The sequence below is a fragment of the Saccoglossus kowalevskii genome, chromosome 4 (genome assembly GCF_978046115.1).
Source record: "Saccoglossus kowalevskii chromosome 4, keSacKowa6.1, whole genome shotgun sequence".
NCBI lineage: Eukaryota > Metazoa > Hemichordata > Enteropneusta > Harrimaniidae > Saccoglossus > Saccoglossus kowalevskii.
In genome coordinates this window covers 31,784,171-31,803,117 of record NC_140644.1, presented here as the reverse complement: position 1 = coordinate 31,803,117, position 18,947 = coordinate 31,784,171, and the positions used below count along the sequence as shown (strand labels likewise).

General features: G+C 36.4%; 1 protein-coding gene and 1 long non-coding RNA gene across 2 annotated transcripts; one reads left to right on the top strand and one right to left on the bottom strand.

The window, feature by feature from the left end:
- Positions 1–1,854: 1,854 nt before the first annotated feature.
- On the bottom strand, positions 1,855–14,928 carry LOC102801753 (uncharacterized). The gene is made up of 9 exons (XM_085498609.1): positions 14,778–14,928; positions 13,495–13,527; positions 10,963–11,392; positions 9,456–9,615; positions 7,980–8,133; positions 5,023–5,163; positions 3,421–3,500; positions 2,756–2,821; positions 1,855–2,322 (listed from the first exon to the last, which is right to left on the bottom strand). Exons 1-9 carry the CDS (start codon positions 14,779–14,781, stop codon positions 1,870–1,872), a joined length of 1,521 nt encoding a protein of 506 aa, XP_085354735.1. The 5' UTR covers positions 14,782–14,928; the 3' UTR covers positions 1,855–1,869.
- On the top strand, positions 7,228–9,098 carry LOC146747357 (uncharacterized). Its single transcript, XR_014929211.1, has 2 exons — positions 7,228–7,452; positions 8,765–9,098. It is a non-coding gene; the product is annotated as an uncharacterized LOC146747357 (long non-coding RNA).
- Positions 14,929–18,947: the final 4,019 nt, after the last annotated feature.

Here is an 18,947-nt window from a genome sequence, read left to right as displayed (position 1 = left end):
GTGGACTGCATAACATAGAGATGGGACTGCATCACATAAAACATAAATACTGGACTGTATAACATAATGAAAGCACTGTACAACATAAATACTGGACTGCATAACATGGAGATAGGAACTGCATCACATAAAGAAAATACTGTATAACATAAATACTGGACTGCATCACATAAAGAAAATACTGTACAACATAAATACTGGACTGCATCACATAAAGTAAACACTGTACAACAGAAATACTGGACTGCATCACATAAAGAAAACACTGTACAACATAAATACTGGACTGCATCACATAGAAAAAAGACTGTACAACCTAAATACTGGACTGCATAACATAATTACTGGACTGTATAACATAAAGAAAGCACTGTACAACATGAATACTGGACTGTATAACATAAATACTGGACTGTTTAACATAATGAAAGCACTGTACAACATAAATACAGGACTGCATAGCATAGAGATGGAACTGCAACACATAAATACTGGACTGTATAACATAAATACTGGACTGTACAACATAAATACTAGACTGCATAACATAAAGAAAAAATACTGTACAACATAAATACGGGACTGCATCACATAAAGAATGGAATGTATTACATAGTGATGGGACTGCATCACATAAAGAAAATACTGTACAACATTGATACTGGACTGCATAGCATAGAGATGGGACTTCATCACATAAATACTGGACTGTACAACACAAATAGTGGACTGCATAACATAGAGATGGGACTGCATCACATAAAGAAAGGAATGTATTACATAGAGATGAGACTGCATCACATAAAGAAAATACTGTACAACATAAATACTTAACTGCATCACATAACGAAAATACTGTACAACATAAATACTGGACTGCATCACATAAAGTAAACACTGTACAATATAAATACTGGACTGCATCACATAAAGAAAACACTGTACAACATAAATACTGGACTGCATCACATAAAGAAAACACTGTACAACATAAATACTGGACTGCATCACATAGAAAAAAGACTGTACAACCTAAATACTGGACTGCATAACATAGAGATGAGACTGTATAACATAATTACTGGACTGTATAACATAAAGAAAGCACTGTACAACATGAATGCTGAACTGTATAACATAAATACTAGACTGTTTAACATAATGAAAGCACTGTACAACATAAATACAGGACTGCATAGCATAGAGATGGAACTGCAACACATAAATACTGGACTGTATAACATAAATACTGGACTGTACAACATAAATACTAGACTGCATAACATAAAGAAAATACTGTACAACATAAATACGGTACTGCATCACATAAAGAATGGAATGTATTACATAGAGATGGGACTGCATCACATAAAGAAAATACTGTACAACATTGATACTGGACTGCATCACATAAAGAAAATACTGTACAACATAAATACTGGACTGCATCACATAAAGAAAATACTGTACAACATTGATACTGGACTGCATAGCATAGAGATGGGACTTCATCACATAAATACTGGACTGTACAACATAAATAGTGGACTGCATAACATAGAGATGGGACTGCATCACATAAAGAAAGGAATGTATTACATAGAGATGGGACTGCATCACATAAAGAAAATACTGTACAACATTAATACTGGACTGCATAACATAGAGATGCAAGTGGTGGGACTGTATAATATAAAGAAAGCACTATATAATGCGAATACGAAACTGAATTTCATAAAGACAAAATATCACAGAAGATAGTTATGGAGTTTCATATATTTCTACGTTTGACTAACATCCGTATCGTGATCACAGGAACGGCAACTGCTGGATCAAATCAATGTTCCGGTTTATTGCTAGACGGAAGCGTTACACCTGGATACCTGGTATGTCGTCATCACTATCAATCGAGTCACTATAGTAACCCCCTCGTGGCACGTTCTCTACACTGGTATAATAAGACGCGTTGTCGGACACACTCGATATGGTTTCGCCGTCGTCGAACTCAACCACGCAACGCAAAGGAACAAACGGGGGGTAGTCCTTTTCACTGAACCGTGGATAATCCCAATACCGATACTCTGGGTACTCGCGGTATTTTTCCAGTACTTCCAGGCCTGTCGTCTCTGCATAATCTTTTTCCGGGACGGCTTTCTGTTTTCCCTGCATATCTTCCACAATTACGTATCGTTCCTCGGTAGTTTTGGGTTTGAGTTCTCTGCTGTAGTGTTTCACCTTCTTTCGTTTCTTTTTCTTTTTCTTTCTGTCCGGTGTATCGTGGATATGGGCGTAGTTCGCTGTTAGTACAGGTATGCTGTAAAACTGTGAATAATAAACATAATAAGGAATATAACACGGTCACCACTCACCCTCTCTTATCAGGGGCGAATACAGAATTTTTTAATGGGGGGGGGTCCAAGCTTTAAAATCGCCAGACTAAGTTAATGATTTTTTATATTATACAAAAACAAATTGAATATTTTTTTCAACTGGGGGGGGGGGGGGGAGTCCGCCATTGCTTATTGTATTCAAACTATACCACCATATGCCGACCAGTAACGAATTTCGCGTATTCGATCAATCTGTCGTGGTGTCCACGAGAATTGTCAAATTTAGTTGTAAAATGGCTGTTAGTCAGCCATGTTAAATGCTTGCATATTAAATAAAATATAAATTGAATAAAAAATGGAAATTCACAGGTTTTGGTTACAAAACGGCTTTGTGTATGCATTGTGTATGGGGTGCGAGAACTTACGAAACCAAACACCATGAACATAGCAGATCCACACGCTATACCGAATCCAAGCCATAACCCAGTGCCCTGTCAGAAAAACAAAAAAGAAACTCCGTTTAATGACCCAGAAGGTTACACAGTGTAGCTGGGCGTTCACTGGCCGAGACAGTATAGTAAGTATGGGATTAAAAATTGCCTTTGATAAATTTAAATTGCTCTCAAGATAAATAGATATTTGAAGACTGTACACTACGTGACCAACAAAGATATGCGTCCTTCATCAAACCATGGAATCCATGCTCGAACCCAATCTTAAAACATGGCTCCGTAAACAAAATTTATATTACAGGTTCAATTTTCTTAAAGAAACTATTACAAACTATTAATCAACAATTTTGTACACTTGAGACTAATTTTAATAAAACCACACTTTCTAAACCAATGGTCGCGTTGTTGAGTATGGTTCGCATACCCCTGTAAAATGAAGCTAAGTGACAGTTGAACCAATCAGAATGTGACACGCTACAACATGCACACTACCAACACCAATTTATGAAAACATACACACATATTCGCAAACGTTGTACATTTCGTCAATGAAGATTGCCACCCCTTTAATTTCACATCTTTCGCCTCTTGATTTGAACGCACGATTCCAACACCAATTTATAAAAAAACATACTTACATATTCGCACACGTTGTACAATTCGTCCATGCAGATTGCCACCCCTTCAATTTCATATCTTTCGCTCCTCGATTTGATACCTACAGTTCCAACAAAATATTCACTAGTATATTTTTCCAATTCTAGAATTTCGAGTTGAGCATTTTTTCATTTCCAGTGAAGAGTGTACTCTTTCCTACAAGTCACGCTCTCTGGCGTCAAACGATTCTGTGACGTCACTGGATGACACGTGGGCCATTTATGTCGTCACATATGTGTTTGATATGTATTAGTCCGTCAATAAAAATAAAAGATTTGGAAATGTTACTATATTCTAAATGACAGACGATTAAACACACTGACACAGTTGTATGTTTGAACGAAGCCTAGTAGTTTCTAAAAAGATATATTTCTTTTTAAATGCTTCTTTATTCGATAGTATGAACCACGTATGTGTAATGTCCATGGGAAATGTTATTGTGGACGCTAATGGAGTGTGCCACTGTGACATTCTGAGGATATTACGTTTACTTAAGTAAGATTAACCAGAAACATCTCATAAGATTGCCTATGTTGTTGCTAGGCAACACATGTGGGTTCTCCGCGCGGCCATAACCAGGAGAGCAGCTTAGTTCAAATAACATTGTTGAAACTGCACCACATGGGAGAATGTTTTGATTGTTATAATAACAACGTATTTGTACTCGTATATTTGATTGTTTAATCAGTGTGTATACGCTCTATATGTCTGTTTACCCAGAACACACACCACAGGTCAACATAATCTACAGTATCATGTGCGGCACACGAAGAGCTTTTAAACAGCGCCGTTTACGGCGAGTAAAGGTTATCTACTAGACGTTGATACCGGAAGTTTTCGTAAGGCTCCATTTAATGGTTTGCGATGATTTGAATCAGGGCCACTTGTGAGCGTAATCTGATGTTGTACATACCGAAGTAATATGAGTAATAACGAGGCCTGAGGTTCAAATTCAGCTGCACGTCAAAGGGCGCGGTGGTCGACGCGTAGCACGTGTTCGAGTTTCATGTAAACAAACAATGTAGTTTACACGCGTTGTGTATGAGTCCCATATCGAACAGGACGCGGCGCGACGACCACCGCCCTTTAATACTTCCGAAGGAATGTGTTGTTGGCGTTGAACCAATTATGTCCAGTAGTGTGGATCCGTGGTCATACGCTCAATAAAATCCATTAAATGTACTTTTTATATAATTCAACGATACTTTCAGCAGATATGAGTGATTACCAGCGAAGTTTTGTATTATTCCCAGCCGAGTATCTCGGGCTGAAAAAATACCCTGCTATGTGGTCAGTTAGTGTGTACAGATGATTGTACCCTGAAAATACAATTTAAAAAAAAAATATTGCATAATATCTCTGCCATAGTGTTATAACAGTGTCAAAATGGCGACTTTCCACTAAAATACAACTATCAATTTCTCGAAAAAAAGACTGGTGACACCTCAACTTTTTTTCAGGTCAATATCCTTATATTGCCTTGGAGTACAATTCATTGCAAAATGAATAAATTCTGGGTTTTTTAATTTATGAGTAGGCTTCTACTTTAGTGTTCAATTCCATGGGCAAGACGAAATACCTACTTTCTGTTACTTGGTTGATCATTCCTGTAGCGTCCGTCAGTAAGCCCGTCACTGTATCCGTGGCGTCTTGGATGCTTCGCACCGCGATGATTTTCGTGAGTGTATTTAACGCCAGTGCCAACCCTAGACCAAGTAGCTCAACTGAGAATTCAAAATAATTACTCAGTTAGTACTTAATGTAAATATCACGAAATTAATGTATTGTAATATAAACACCATAAACAGACACAATTATTCAACCATGATCTTTGCGTTTTGATGTCCAATAGTGATTTACCTCATTGAATAAATCTTTGTGAAGAGATACTACATAGATGAGATACCTTGATCAAATTCAATCTATAAACATTTTACATTTTAAATTGTTAACACCTAACTCGGATTTCTACAGCGAAATGCACTAAAGTTCAAATACCGTCACCGCCATATTGTCCCGAACAACAAAACAGCAACATTGCCAGCCAAGTTGCTAACTGGTTGTTATGTGAGGGGGGGGGGCAAGGGTTATTTTCGTTCAACGTAATTGCAATATTTTTTTGTTCGTACAACATAAATTGAAAAAATAAATTCCGTAATTCTGTAATCACAGGCTAGACGTACAACGTAATCAATCAAATATTGTTTTCGTACACTGTAAAAATGTGTCATTTTTCTCGTACGTACAAAAATTCACATCCAAATAAAAAAATCGTAAAGAATAATCCAGGGAAATTACATTTTAGAAACTGTAAAACGACTAGATGACACAATTCACTACAAAATTGAATGTCAAGACGTAAACAAGGCCCTCTAACCGAATGAAGAGCATTACGAGGGTAATATGCGCATGCGTCTCTTCACACGGCGCAGCAATGGCGGAGAATTTGAGTCGGAGAGCTCTTCGGACCATTCAATGTTCTATTTGTTAACACTGTAAACTGTAAAAACGTCTTTTTTTCTTCGTAAATTGTGAAAAGCCCTTTTTATTTCCCGTAAAACCGTACCAGCTACCCCCCTTGCCTCCCCTCTTATGTGCATCTCGAGATCTTTGCATGATTAGTAGAACTGTGTTGTTCCGGCCGTTCATCTAAATTCACTCATTCACAAGCGTTATGACATGCCTCGGCAGACAACTAAAAGACCAGACACAGAACAGATTGTATCCTGGCATACTCCGTCTAGCATACATTTTACTTGGATAACTTTGAATGAAATAAATTAAAAGGCAATCACATCATGATCTTCTATTTATATTCGAAGTGTCTGAGTCCCCCACTATTAGTTTGGCGTCTCTTGTTGAGGTTGGTTTGAAACAACTTGATTTAATCGTGTAATGATTTCCAGGCGCGCATATCAAACCAGTCAGCAACTTAGCTGGCAACAATATGACTGTTAGTGATAGGCACTGCGCTGCGCACTACTAATCATATCTACTCAGATTGCCTAAGTATATTGCGCCCTCTGCGACGCTGTGATCAACAGTTTGTTGATTAAAATCGGCCTTTGTGAATAACGTTCGGTTATAAGGTATTTGGAAATGTGCTGCAAGCTGTACTAAGTATGATCAATGTTTTAGCTTATCAATATTAATGGATTCGGTACCACGTGATTTTCTATAAATAGAACAGCTATATACTAGTATCCGCGACAAATAAATATTGGGATACTTGACGACAAAATATAAAATAATAATGTCGATCAGCGTAAATTAACAACATAAAAACCAATACGACCGGAAATTGTCATTTACATTGAATGTTCAGCTATAAATAAACCGTTAATTATAAGGTTAGCTGACGAGACTATTGTCTATTTCTTCATGGTAGTATGGATTTCAAAGGACGATATCAGGCGAGCATTTCGCAAATAAACCGACAACTGATCTAAAATGACATGGACAATATAACATGACGTTTAGTATATCTTAGCATAATTTATCTGTTTTCAGTACAACTAAAATCGGATTCTCGAAACGCTTTTATTTTCAATGAGTTTGTGGGTGAACTCTGACATAATTTAACCTTTTCCTAACCACTGAGTCCAGTATTATAATAAACCATTGAAGGATTGTAAATAGACACATGAATACAAATAGTCACTCGTGAACACGACAACCTACTTGATCTATTGAATAAAAACAGCAGCCGGGGTAATTATTTATTTAAATAGCTGAAGATATCACATATGAGAGGGCTACGTCAATTAAGCCGAGGTCAATTGAACGCTGTTACTATTGCGGTGCTATACAGAAAGATTGATGTGTAACACACTCCGTATAATAACGGCGCTGGCTGACATCTAGGACACTACCTTGGAGACATAGCTTTAATCAAAGTGGCAGCAATGCTGTACAACATGTAGGCACGTGACTGAAATACACATCGAAGGAAATGATGTTTTCGCTTCTGGGTGCCACGCCCTCACGGACATGCATATATTTATGACTCTTGAGTGAGTGTTTTTTTCTTCTAGTTCTTTTAAATTAAACATAACTGACCTTGAAATCGTGTGTTATTTTTGTTAGATTATTCTGTTTAAATTTAGATTTCAAAATTGTTGTGTTTTGACTTACGTAACAACACCACCTGTGGCACTGGCATCCTGTCGTAATATTATAACATGTTCACGAAAATAACCAGTCGATTCGTGTTAGGGATAGGATAGTAGCAATAATGGGCAGGAAAATAATAACAATGCAATCATCAAGAAAAAAATGGATTTGGGGGAGGGCGCAGCAAATGCATCCCCGATGATGAATGCCTGGAACAGTTAAAAAATAAACACCCACACTGCCCCTTGCCTTGAATTTGACTATACGTTTTCGAGCGGGAAACTGTCTCGCAGACGACGTACGTACGACAATCAAAACGTCGACATCACAAGCTTATATGCGGGATTAATTTAAACGCGGCCGAAGCTCTCAGGCCGTAAACTCGAAGACATTATTATTAACGATACTTTATTAACACTGGACTCACTTATACTCGATGTATCTACACATATCTCTTTTATAAGCTTGACAATTTCTACCGCACACACTTGGTCTATAATAAAGGTGAACACTGTCGGTATCATCAATACACCAATCAACAACATCCATATAAAGGCCATGAAGTAACAGGTCACTATTAACTGGAAAACAAGAAAGGAAATGCGTTCTCAATATAAACTGGCTTTACTAGTACAAAGATGAATAAGTTTATGTGGCATAATATGAACTCATTGCGGGGCAGTTGCATGTACCGTGGAATTAACACATGAGTCGAGCCTCCACGGAATATCATATCCTGTTGTTGTGCAGATCACAGTTTCAGACACAGTAAAATGACGTAAATTGGGATAATTTAAGCTATACTAATTCGCAATATGTTATACAAGCACTACGTAAGTCCAATTTAGGTTAGCGTTCAGAACATAAAGGAAATATTTTGCTTTGAATTCATGTTCTTAAGAAACACGATAGTTTGTATTTAGATCACGTAGTACGCTGTCACTCAGTCAGTCGGCCATGTTGAAGCAATTGTTATGATCTACGCAAATGTCACTTTTTTTCTTTTGTAGAGCATTGAGAGTGTGATATCATGACTTGAAATAATTCTTGAAAATAGAGTGGCGGTGTAACATTCATCTTAGAGTATTTTGTTCATGTCTGAATTTGTCATGAATTTTTCATTTTTATTTAACCAAACTGAAGGGCAGGTAAGGGACGAGTTCATACTGTGCGGTTTACGATCAGTTTTTAGACATTTTTTTTTATTTATAGTTCACAGGTCACTAAGGGCAAATAACTTATGGCTCACAAAGAGAAATAAATTAATCCCGCTAGGCATGTTGGGATAATTCGTCGGTATTATGGAATTTGTAGGAACTGGACACGGATAATGAAGCCGGTATTCACAACCATGAAACGCAACAGCAGTCGGACAAGTAGCAATAAAGCACACTTTTTTTAATATGATGCGAAACTAGATGAATGAGCGGAAATGGTGATCACCGTGCCAGAACCACTATACAACTGAACAGGTTTTCAACATTAAATAGTATAATGACATTCGCACCGCAGATACTGTTGATTAAATGTATTTCTCCTCAGTTTACTTTTTTTGTATTTTGTTAAAAAGCAATAGCATGTACTCTTGCATGAAGGGCATTCCCCATAATGCATTTATGCAAGTTACGTTCGTTTACTTTTTCCACGTGACCAAACATTTGGACGTTAACAACATTACAGGAAATCAAATCAAATAATATATTCATTCGAAGAGTATTGGGTTAAATTTAATAGTCTGCGGAGTAATTTATGTTTAACAAATCGAATTAGATGACTGTGTATAGCAGACGACATTCTCACGGCACAATTTGGATCCATTATTTTGAAGTATGTTTTGAATATGTATGCCAAGCAGACGACATTCTGACGTCACGATTTTGACGCCATTTCAAAGTGCACTTACCGTGCCCACTATAATTCTCCCATATAGTCTGCAACCATATCTTCCACAACACCAACGTCGGGTCGGACCAGTAGATGCGATACCTATGATAAGAATCCACATTGCTATCCACGACATCATGGCACCAAGACCAATGGCTCCCATCTGTGCCATGGGAACCCTGATATGTTAAATAGAAAAGTGAATTGAATAAAGGTGTCATGTTTTTAACGTATTCAAGTTGCACTTCCACTCCGCATGATCTGCACAAAGCTTCTCGCTGAATCCTATAACCATCAGAAACAGAATCCAGAAATCAAATTTAGAAGTATCTCGAAAAAAAATAGTAAAATGTCGTCGAGTGGTTACAACAGTAAACAATATGTTTGATTTGTTGATTAGACACAATGAACTTGAACTCTAGCTTTATTATTTTGATATTTCAGGAATTGTTACCAAACCAACTGATTGTCTCATTTTCAATTATGGTTACACTAATCCGTCAGAGGGCGATGCTTCGCACATACTACAAAGTGGGAGCGCAAATTTAAGGTGTGTGTATGAGCTTCCTGTTTTATCGTACGGGACTTGAAAGTTAATGTTGATTCTAGAATAAATACATATAAACAGTGTATATTTTTCGTTTGTATGATTTCCTCCTTAATGACATACACAGTTGTCAATTTAGTGAGTCTCAAGATTACATTTCCAGGCTGCTGACTCCTATAATGAGATAAATTGAGCCAAAGTAGCGAGTAAAGAGATAGTAACTCTACATAATGAGATAGTGATGACATTTAGTTTCTACACCTGCTGTATTTTAATGACGTCACACATGTCTGCATATCATTTGTCACGTCATATTCATCATTTAGTGTGGCCTACGACAGCGGGATTCTGTGATAATCGGAGCTGCCTTCTTTGTCACGTGATACCAACCAACAAATGGGCATTACATTGAAATTATCGGTAATGACGTGTAAGCGACGTTGAGGTTTTAATCAACTCACTACGCGTTTTGAATTTCGTCCTATGAGAGTGATAAGATTGCACAAATTGCTTTCGTGTCACGTGATCTGGTCATCACTCCCCAGTTGTTGGAAATAAACACTGTGGAACTAAAGCAATCAAGGCTCGCACTGGTCATCATGATAGCTGTTGATTCAAACACGCCATCCAATAATCAATTTCTCTCCCGGCAATTCCTTTATTTCACTAATATCTCTTGTAGTTTTCTTGCACCCCGGCAGGTGTTGTGTATTTTCAGCAATTGTATTTATACTGACGGTTTCTTTGATTGGTCAATCACGAGATCGTCTATAAATATGAATCCTGGCCGTGGAAAACGGCTTGCGAATACTGTGAAACTACTTTTAGCTGGAATTAATTTTCGCTGAAAAAGATTTTTTGGGTGTTTTGTATGGAATTTATTTTCACTGATTTTTGACGAGTTGAATATAAAATATAGGTAGAGGAGAGAACAACAACTATACATTATATTCCCTCGTACTACTAGTATCATACTTACATCGCCCGCATGCTGTCACCGAGAAAAGCGATAGCGAGATCCATACTCCCAGTAACTGCCTGGTGGAAGAAATACGTAAACGCCACCGACCCTCCCCCAAGAAAAAAGAACGAGATGAGCGAGTCATACGGAATCCTGGACAAGCAAACACAGCACTTGTTGTAGCAGCAGGCATGCCAAAATCTCCGACAGCACCGACATACTAGGTTTTGGCATAAAAAACGGCTGATTCTGTACTTGTTAGCATGGAATTTACGACAACCGTTCACCAAGCCGTCCCAGATAAAGTTGTCGCAGAATATACGCTTATTACGTCGGTGAATGCGCCCCAACTGATCGCTAACGACGGAATAAGCGTTGCCGCAAAAGTCGTAAATGGCATTTTCTTGTTTCACTTTATTCTCGTAAACTTCCTTTACTTTCTCCTTTCCTGCAATCAAGCAAAAAAGTCGGTCGATGTAGATCGATACTCGTTTACACAAAATAAATAGTTAAGTAGGGAAGACAAACCAATCACTCCCAATAGACACCTTTGAAATGAAGTCGTAGATGAACAATATCACCTTTATCTGTCTTATGGGATCTTTCCTCTACCTGTGCAATTAGCATACTAGTAGATGGAACTGAAACGATGAACGTTCAAAACTAAAAGGAAACAACTTCGCCATCGTCCGTAATTGATTAATTAATTAATTAAATAATTCAGTATCAATCGGCAATATATATCATTAACGGTTAAGAAGATATTGCTGGTATCGCTCAACATTAAAAAAATGTTCACATTACCCATGTACGTGAAAGAATGTCATGAGAAAGTATTGTGTGCTAATCATCCAAACTAGAATAAAATGCCCGTCAAACTATATACAACATTAAATGTTACGATTTAGAAAGCATAGGTTGAAGCTTAACATTAGAAAAATCGTTTCGTCACTTCCTGTTTAGATGAGAGAAATTCCTTATTCAATAGAATAATACTAGTACATTGTTTGGAACGTTCAACACTGGACACTGAGTAAGTAAATCTTCACGATAGTTCAGTGTGCAGATAACGTGATAGTCATTTGATACTCTAAAGTACTTGTTAAGATCAGCGACAACGGTCAAGGTGTTTTAATTTAGTTTGTGATGTGACCTGACAGTCACCAGACGATATAGGCTAATTAGCATATTCTACGTATTATAACACGGGGTCACGTGACTGAAAGCGTCCAATGAGTGTTAATAGTCTATTTTACACACTCTTTAATAATAATAACAAAACAAAAAATGTAGTGTACCTTTCTTGACACTTTTCAAAACCTGTATCAACAGCCATGTCTGACGTGATTCTCGGTACACGTGAAGTGAATACGGAAATAGGTATATTTACCGATATAATGTTTCGCGTTGATGACAACGCCGATACGGTTCGACCTCGTTCGACGATGAAATGATTACCGTTTCAATTCACGTCTGTTGGTAGAATTCTTACTGACACAAATTAATTTCGTTTTTATTCTCTGTTTGAATAATTTATTATCAAATTGACGCTTTTAATGTTGAGAAAAACATAACTGAGTTCGTTGAATAGGGTTGTATCGGTTTCTATGCGTCACAGTGCCGGTATTTTCTCGTCCCTGGATTTACTATCAACCCACCACACCCAGCCCCACTCACTCGAGTATGCTGAACTACATCCCAAACATTTAACCCCTAATAAACACATTAAAATGTAGCCATAAGCTATTGATTTTTAAAACGTTTATGACGTCTAGTTAACTGCATTGTTCACAATCTTCTCTAGGGCAACCATAGCAACATAATCGCCATACTGTATGTCCAATTATCCATATTATCTAGCTGTATTTCAGTTTTATCGATTCAGGCAGCTTGTCGAGTGAATACACAAGCACGAGCCGCCAATAAGATATGCAGAACGAAGTAACAGTGAACCCCGGCAGTAATACATTTCCATGAATACATTAGCATTTTGTGTAAAACGTGAAATTATCAAAATTGATCTGGATTATACGAAAAATTGACGAATGTTCAGCCATGCATGGGTTTGTTTTTTTGTCTGAATGCCAATGATACGGTTCTCGTATCGTTGATTTATGTCGAATATATGAATTCCACCCACGCTTTGTTAACTTGGCGTTTCAGTGGGAAAAGACGGTGTATGGTCAGGTAGTGATAAGAATCGCAATAAAAACATATTATTTTATTTCACATGCTCTGTAAACAATGAAAGGTCAGCGGGCTGTTGTAAATAAATAAATAAATAAATAAATAAATAAATAAATAAATAAATAAATAAATAAATAAATAAATAAATAAATAAATAAATAAATAAATAAATAAATAAATAAATAAATAAATAAATAAATAAATAAATAACGAAAAGTAAACGAACAAGTACATATATAAAACAGACACACGAACATTAATTATTATAATATTATTAACACTAAACGTCAAGTCAAAGGTCAATAGAGGCCCACCTTGTAAAAAATAAATAAATAAACAAACAAACAAATAAATCTATCTCACCTCTATCTCGATAATAACCACAATTACAGCAACCTTGAAATAAAGAAAGGCGATTAATAGAACTTAGAAAACATAAATATAATCATTATGAATGATAAGGTACAGGGCCAGATGTATTTACATGCGTAACCTTTGTATTTCTAAACCTGCAACATTGATGGGACTGAAATAGACATATAATTTGCATATCAATTAATCAACAACTCACAAACACGACAACAGTTGTTATATTCCAATATAATTTGTCTGGGTGTAAAGCTCGACTATGACGATGAGTGATAACATTACAGATATTTGTAGTAAATTATGAATAGGGCCTCTATTACAGAGACAGCTACGGAGTCGATAGAATAGACTTTCCAATAGAATTATTTAGACAAATACGCATAATAATATATAGTTTAATTTGCACTTCCGTAAAATTAATGTTATTGAAATTTAATAATTATTTTTCCATCTACGTAACCTTTTCCCAATATAGTATCATTTGATAGTGCTACATGAGCTTTTACAATCGAGACAGCATGTCATTTATCACTTCAGAGCGCATATCTTATCTTTCAGTTTCCATGGCAACTGTGTGAGGATATTTTGATCGCAGATGCGCTTCACGGAGAAAATACAGAAGAACTGCAGGGCATATACATGGTACATGGTTGTCTTCTTTCACTTCACTGCCACCTTGTTTTTTTTATTATTTTAGTTTTGATATCACTGTGATGTTAACATCTCAAATAGAATTATATCATCCGTAGCCTAGTCATTACAACTGATTTACTAAATTATCATAATGATAATTTGATATGTACAATTTCGTTGTCTGGATTGTTTGAGAGGCATTCTATCGAGACCTAACCCCTTTTATTTAATGGAGTAGTCTTTTATTAAATCCTGCACGCACGCACATCTCGCAAGGTGCCATTTTACAAGTCATAAACTCTGCTCTAAGACAAGTTTGACGTGCATTCAAGACAAGTTGTCAGTAATGCTTGATCTCGCAGATGTTTATTTATACACAAAGACAAAGCAATTATGTCACGTCACATACTAATATTAATCATTATCCCCACGTTCACGGTTTATAATCGTTTGAAAATAGCAGACGCCCAGGCACCACGCCCATTTCACTACACTGTAAGTAACAACATTGGCAGGTAATGCAGTTAGGACTATGTTCACAGATCACCTGGCAGCCCAACAGCCTGTCCCATACTCAGTGCCAGTGAAAGCCGTTTTACTTGTATAAATTATATGCAAATTGGAAAATCTAATTTTCAACGTACCCATTCTACTATAATAGCAGCCTCACACACCTAAACGCAGATGTAGAAAATCCTGCAAGATATTCGCCATAGAGTTGAGCTACCAGTAATCAGAAGATAAAATTGCAACAGCAAACACCGGCTGTACAACACACTAACCCATATATTCGGATCAGAATAGCAAGTATAGTATGCAAATGAATTTATTTTTAGGAATGAAATGATTAATTGTGTGTTCACATCTACCATCGTATTTGGCCATCATGCTAATGACTCGCCGAATGTACCGACACTGTGTGAAATCTACCTTGGTTTTATACTGGGCAAGACAACGTTCCTCATAACGTCACGTAGACAACATTGGGCAATAATGGGTAAGTCAGCGTTTCGCCGAACCATAACGCGACGTAGACCACGCTATAATGACTACACCATAAGACTACCTTGGTTTTAATAACGGGCAAGTCAACGATGCACTGAACCATAACGCCACGTATACTACGTTGGTATAAATACTAGACATGTCAACGTTTCACTGAGTCATAACGCCACGTAGACCCCAGAGGGCTCTTTGAATAAAATATGGCACGCAAGCTGGAGTAAAGAAACGCGTAAAAGTGTTATTTAGTTATTTGACGCGTATACGCGCGTACTATGTTTAAGGCCCTATTGGAACTTGAACCCGGATGTAACTTATAATATAGAAATAAAGTGTGAAAAAAAGAATCTAATGAATTCATGTTACCTCAACAGTATGCTTTCAGTATGTATATAGGGTATCTATTTTAAGTTTCTGCACTTGAAAAGGGGTATAATTTCACAAAAATGAGAACGTGTTCAAAGGCTTTTTTAAAGCTATACTTCGTCAGCATGGGTACCAGGTCTGACTTGGAGACCCCCCTTAAGACGTAGACGGACTACTTGGTTTTAATACTGGGCAAGCCAGCGTTCAACTGAACCATAGCGCCACGTAGACTACCTATGTTTCAAAACTTGGCACACTGGCGGGTCCAGAATTTCTGTAGAGAGAGAGAGGGGGGGGCTTCTATTGACGTGTGGGCTGGGTTTGTCATTTTTTGCGGGCTCGGGGGGGGGGGACTGTCGCGCCTCCCCTAAATCCGCGCGTGCGGCAGGTCTGCGTTCCACTGAGTTTTGAGATTTTGGAGGTTCAAATCAGTTCAAGTTTATGCTGGTGCTTGCTGATTAGAATTAACTGTTAACATTGTCATGGACCTACTTATTAGAATAAAACGATAACGACATTAATTGACATAATAATATCTAGATTGTATATAAATAGAAAGAACTTTAAAATATTCACATCCTTTTCTATTTAGAGTCAGTTCATGGATCTTGTTTGACGCTCATTTACAATTGTTTAAATATGGTGTTAGAACACTGGTTTCTAAGTTGTAACAGGTTAAAAACCACAATTACAGCTGTCTACACATTTCATTGTTACAATAGTACGTGTTTATTGTATATGTGACCACAGTATTAATAATTATACTTTTAATTACATTAAATTTGACATAATTATTATATTATTAGAACACTAAAGGTCAAGTGAAAGGTCAAAGTACATTTTGAAATAAATAAATAAATAAATAAATAAATAAATAAATAAATAAATAAATAAATAAATAAATAAATAAATAAATAAATAAATAAATAAATGAATAAATAAATAAATAAATAAATAAATGTATTTTATTTAGTCGCTAGATTTGTTTTACAAGCTAATTTATAATTAATATATTATTATATATAATTAATTGTATTGTCATGGTTAAAACTAATTTGTTTTGTCATTATTCTGCTATATTTATCCCAAACGACGCTGAAATAAGGGCAAACAATATTCTATAAATAATATTGTACCTACGCTATTCGATCTGTTCAAGTTGTAAATAGTGAGTCAATCATCGACAATTTCATTCGAAGATCTTTACTAGTAATTTGGTCACCACATTCGGCAGGGTAAAACTTCATAATTTGTCATTAAAAAGTAAATTTCAGTATTCAATGAGCCTAATATAACACTTAGAATATTTGTGTTTGCGACGGATCCCAAACAATACGGTTGTACCCGGCAAATGTGCTGGCCACATTTCTCCTTACTACGATCATGATTCTTTGCCATCCTTACTCCAAACATAGTATCTATATAAGTACAAGCTGAAAAACATTCACTATCCGCGTTGATCATTTTCATCTTCAAGTTGAATTTTCTTAATTTTAACTTCATGAAAACTATACCATAAAAATACACACAGCGGCATATATGCTTTAGTCTGTTACTAAGGGAACGTGAGCTTTATTGTGTTCTTGAGGATATTTTAATAAACTATTGAATTGCATATTTTTATTATTACAGGGAATGCCCTATTTCACAACATCAAAGTAGAGCGCATATATCCTCAATGTTTCTCTGACCTCGTAACATAGTTTAATGTAGGGCCCTTAGCGCTGGATCAATAGTGATTCGTGTTAATGTCGGGTTGTCATTGTGTATACAAGTACCATGTGGACGGTGTGTCAATGACTTGTTTATTATAATAGGACAATGTATCAAATATGATATGATATTCTATGAAGTTCTTATTTCCTATTTTATTGTCTAATTGTCCTTGTTACCTTGATGTCTTGAATTAACCCATACATTACTCGAATTTAATGCCCTCAGTAAAAAGATTTCTTTTGAATTCAATTCACTCACAGTAACAATGAATTTTCATGTTTTTCTCAACTATTCTTAGTTGCTTTCGTCGTGTACTATATTGATTCAAAATGCAAGTTCACAACAATTCCGCCAAATTTGATGTGTTTTCGTATGTCCAGTATTTCTGAAGTTCGTGATCGGTTAATAGCATACACCTCGTGACAATATTATGGCTGCCTGAGTTTGATTGTACATTCAGCCTCGGGTTGTACACGCCATCATCCAGGAGGAAATATGCTCATAATATACTTGCTGTCGACGATTCACTGCTTAACAAACATCGTGGGAATGTAACCTGTAGAAGTAATTCGGGTCTCCATCATACGCTACATATTGTATTGTTAAATCGAATCTAATAGAAGTTTGGGTGGAATTCGAAATTGGAAAAAAATCACAAGCCCAAATCAATCTACAGGGAGAGGTACATACAAAAGCCCAACAAAATAACACAGCGACGTTATTTGAAAAAAAATGTAGCCGAAAATTAGGTGAAGCAAAAATAAAATATTAATTTTAATGCACAGTACTTCCCTTAACATTTTTAATGGCCAACCTTAGGTCAAGAATATGGTCACACGTCACGCGTTCACTACATGATAGTTGAATATGACAAGCACTTCACGTTGATATTAACAAGACAAGTACACCATCAGGTCGCGTGTGAGTATCGGTATTTATCATTTCAATGGCAAAGCCTGAGACGATGTAATTAGAACGCGGTCATGGATAAAAGACGATATTGGCGCCATGTACATCCATTGTCCCTGTGCAAATCGCCTTGAGTTAAATGAATTATGTAGAATGTAGGGGTATATATATTATATATGTTCCACTATTTACTTTTGGCACCGATTAGTATTAACTGCCAATCAGAATCGCGCATTTGCCGATCGATATATTCGAGAATTGACTTCTCAGCGGTAAAAGACTTACGTAATATTCCGTTCTGCGCTTGCGCAGTTGTTACAGTCGATCTGAGAAATACTGATTCACCGTTGAGATTTGTCGACGTTTGTCCCAGAGAATCACCCGTAAATTGTAAACAGGTCGAACAACTTTAACCTTTTCGGTTCAACAAAGTATCTTACATCAATTGGGCCGAGTCATGCTCGGTGTGAATACGTGATAATGTGATTGTTTTTGTTAAAGCATCACCAATATACTATATGTTTTATCAATATTACAAATCAAAATGTATAGCATATCACGTGACTTTTGCGCTATATTTAATTTTGCATGTATGTGTATATAATGAGTGCATTACAATTTGATTACTAGTATTTTATGGAGATTGGTCACGTGGTTTGGTAAAAATGTTAGATTTAATAATATCTCTTGCACGGGGGTGGGGTGGGCTGTGTGTAAACGATGTGAAATTGTTATGGTAGCTGTCACAAAATCCATAATCTATAATGTGTGTAACATATTCTTATTAGTCTTTACGATAACTATTTAAATAAATGTTGCAA

Excerpts from the sequence above, each read along its gene's own strand:
- LOC102801753 (XM_085498609.1), bottom strand. Across the intron at positions 9,616-10,962 it reads GGTGACAGCATGCGGGCGAT|GGTTCCCATGGCACAGATGG; the intron begins GTAAGTATGATA and ends TTAACATATCAG. Across the intron at positions 2,822-3,420 it reads TGTACAACGTGTGCGAATAT|GGCACTGGGTTATGGCTTGG; the intron begins GTAAGTATGTTT and ends TTTTTCTGACAG.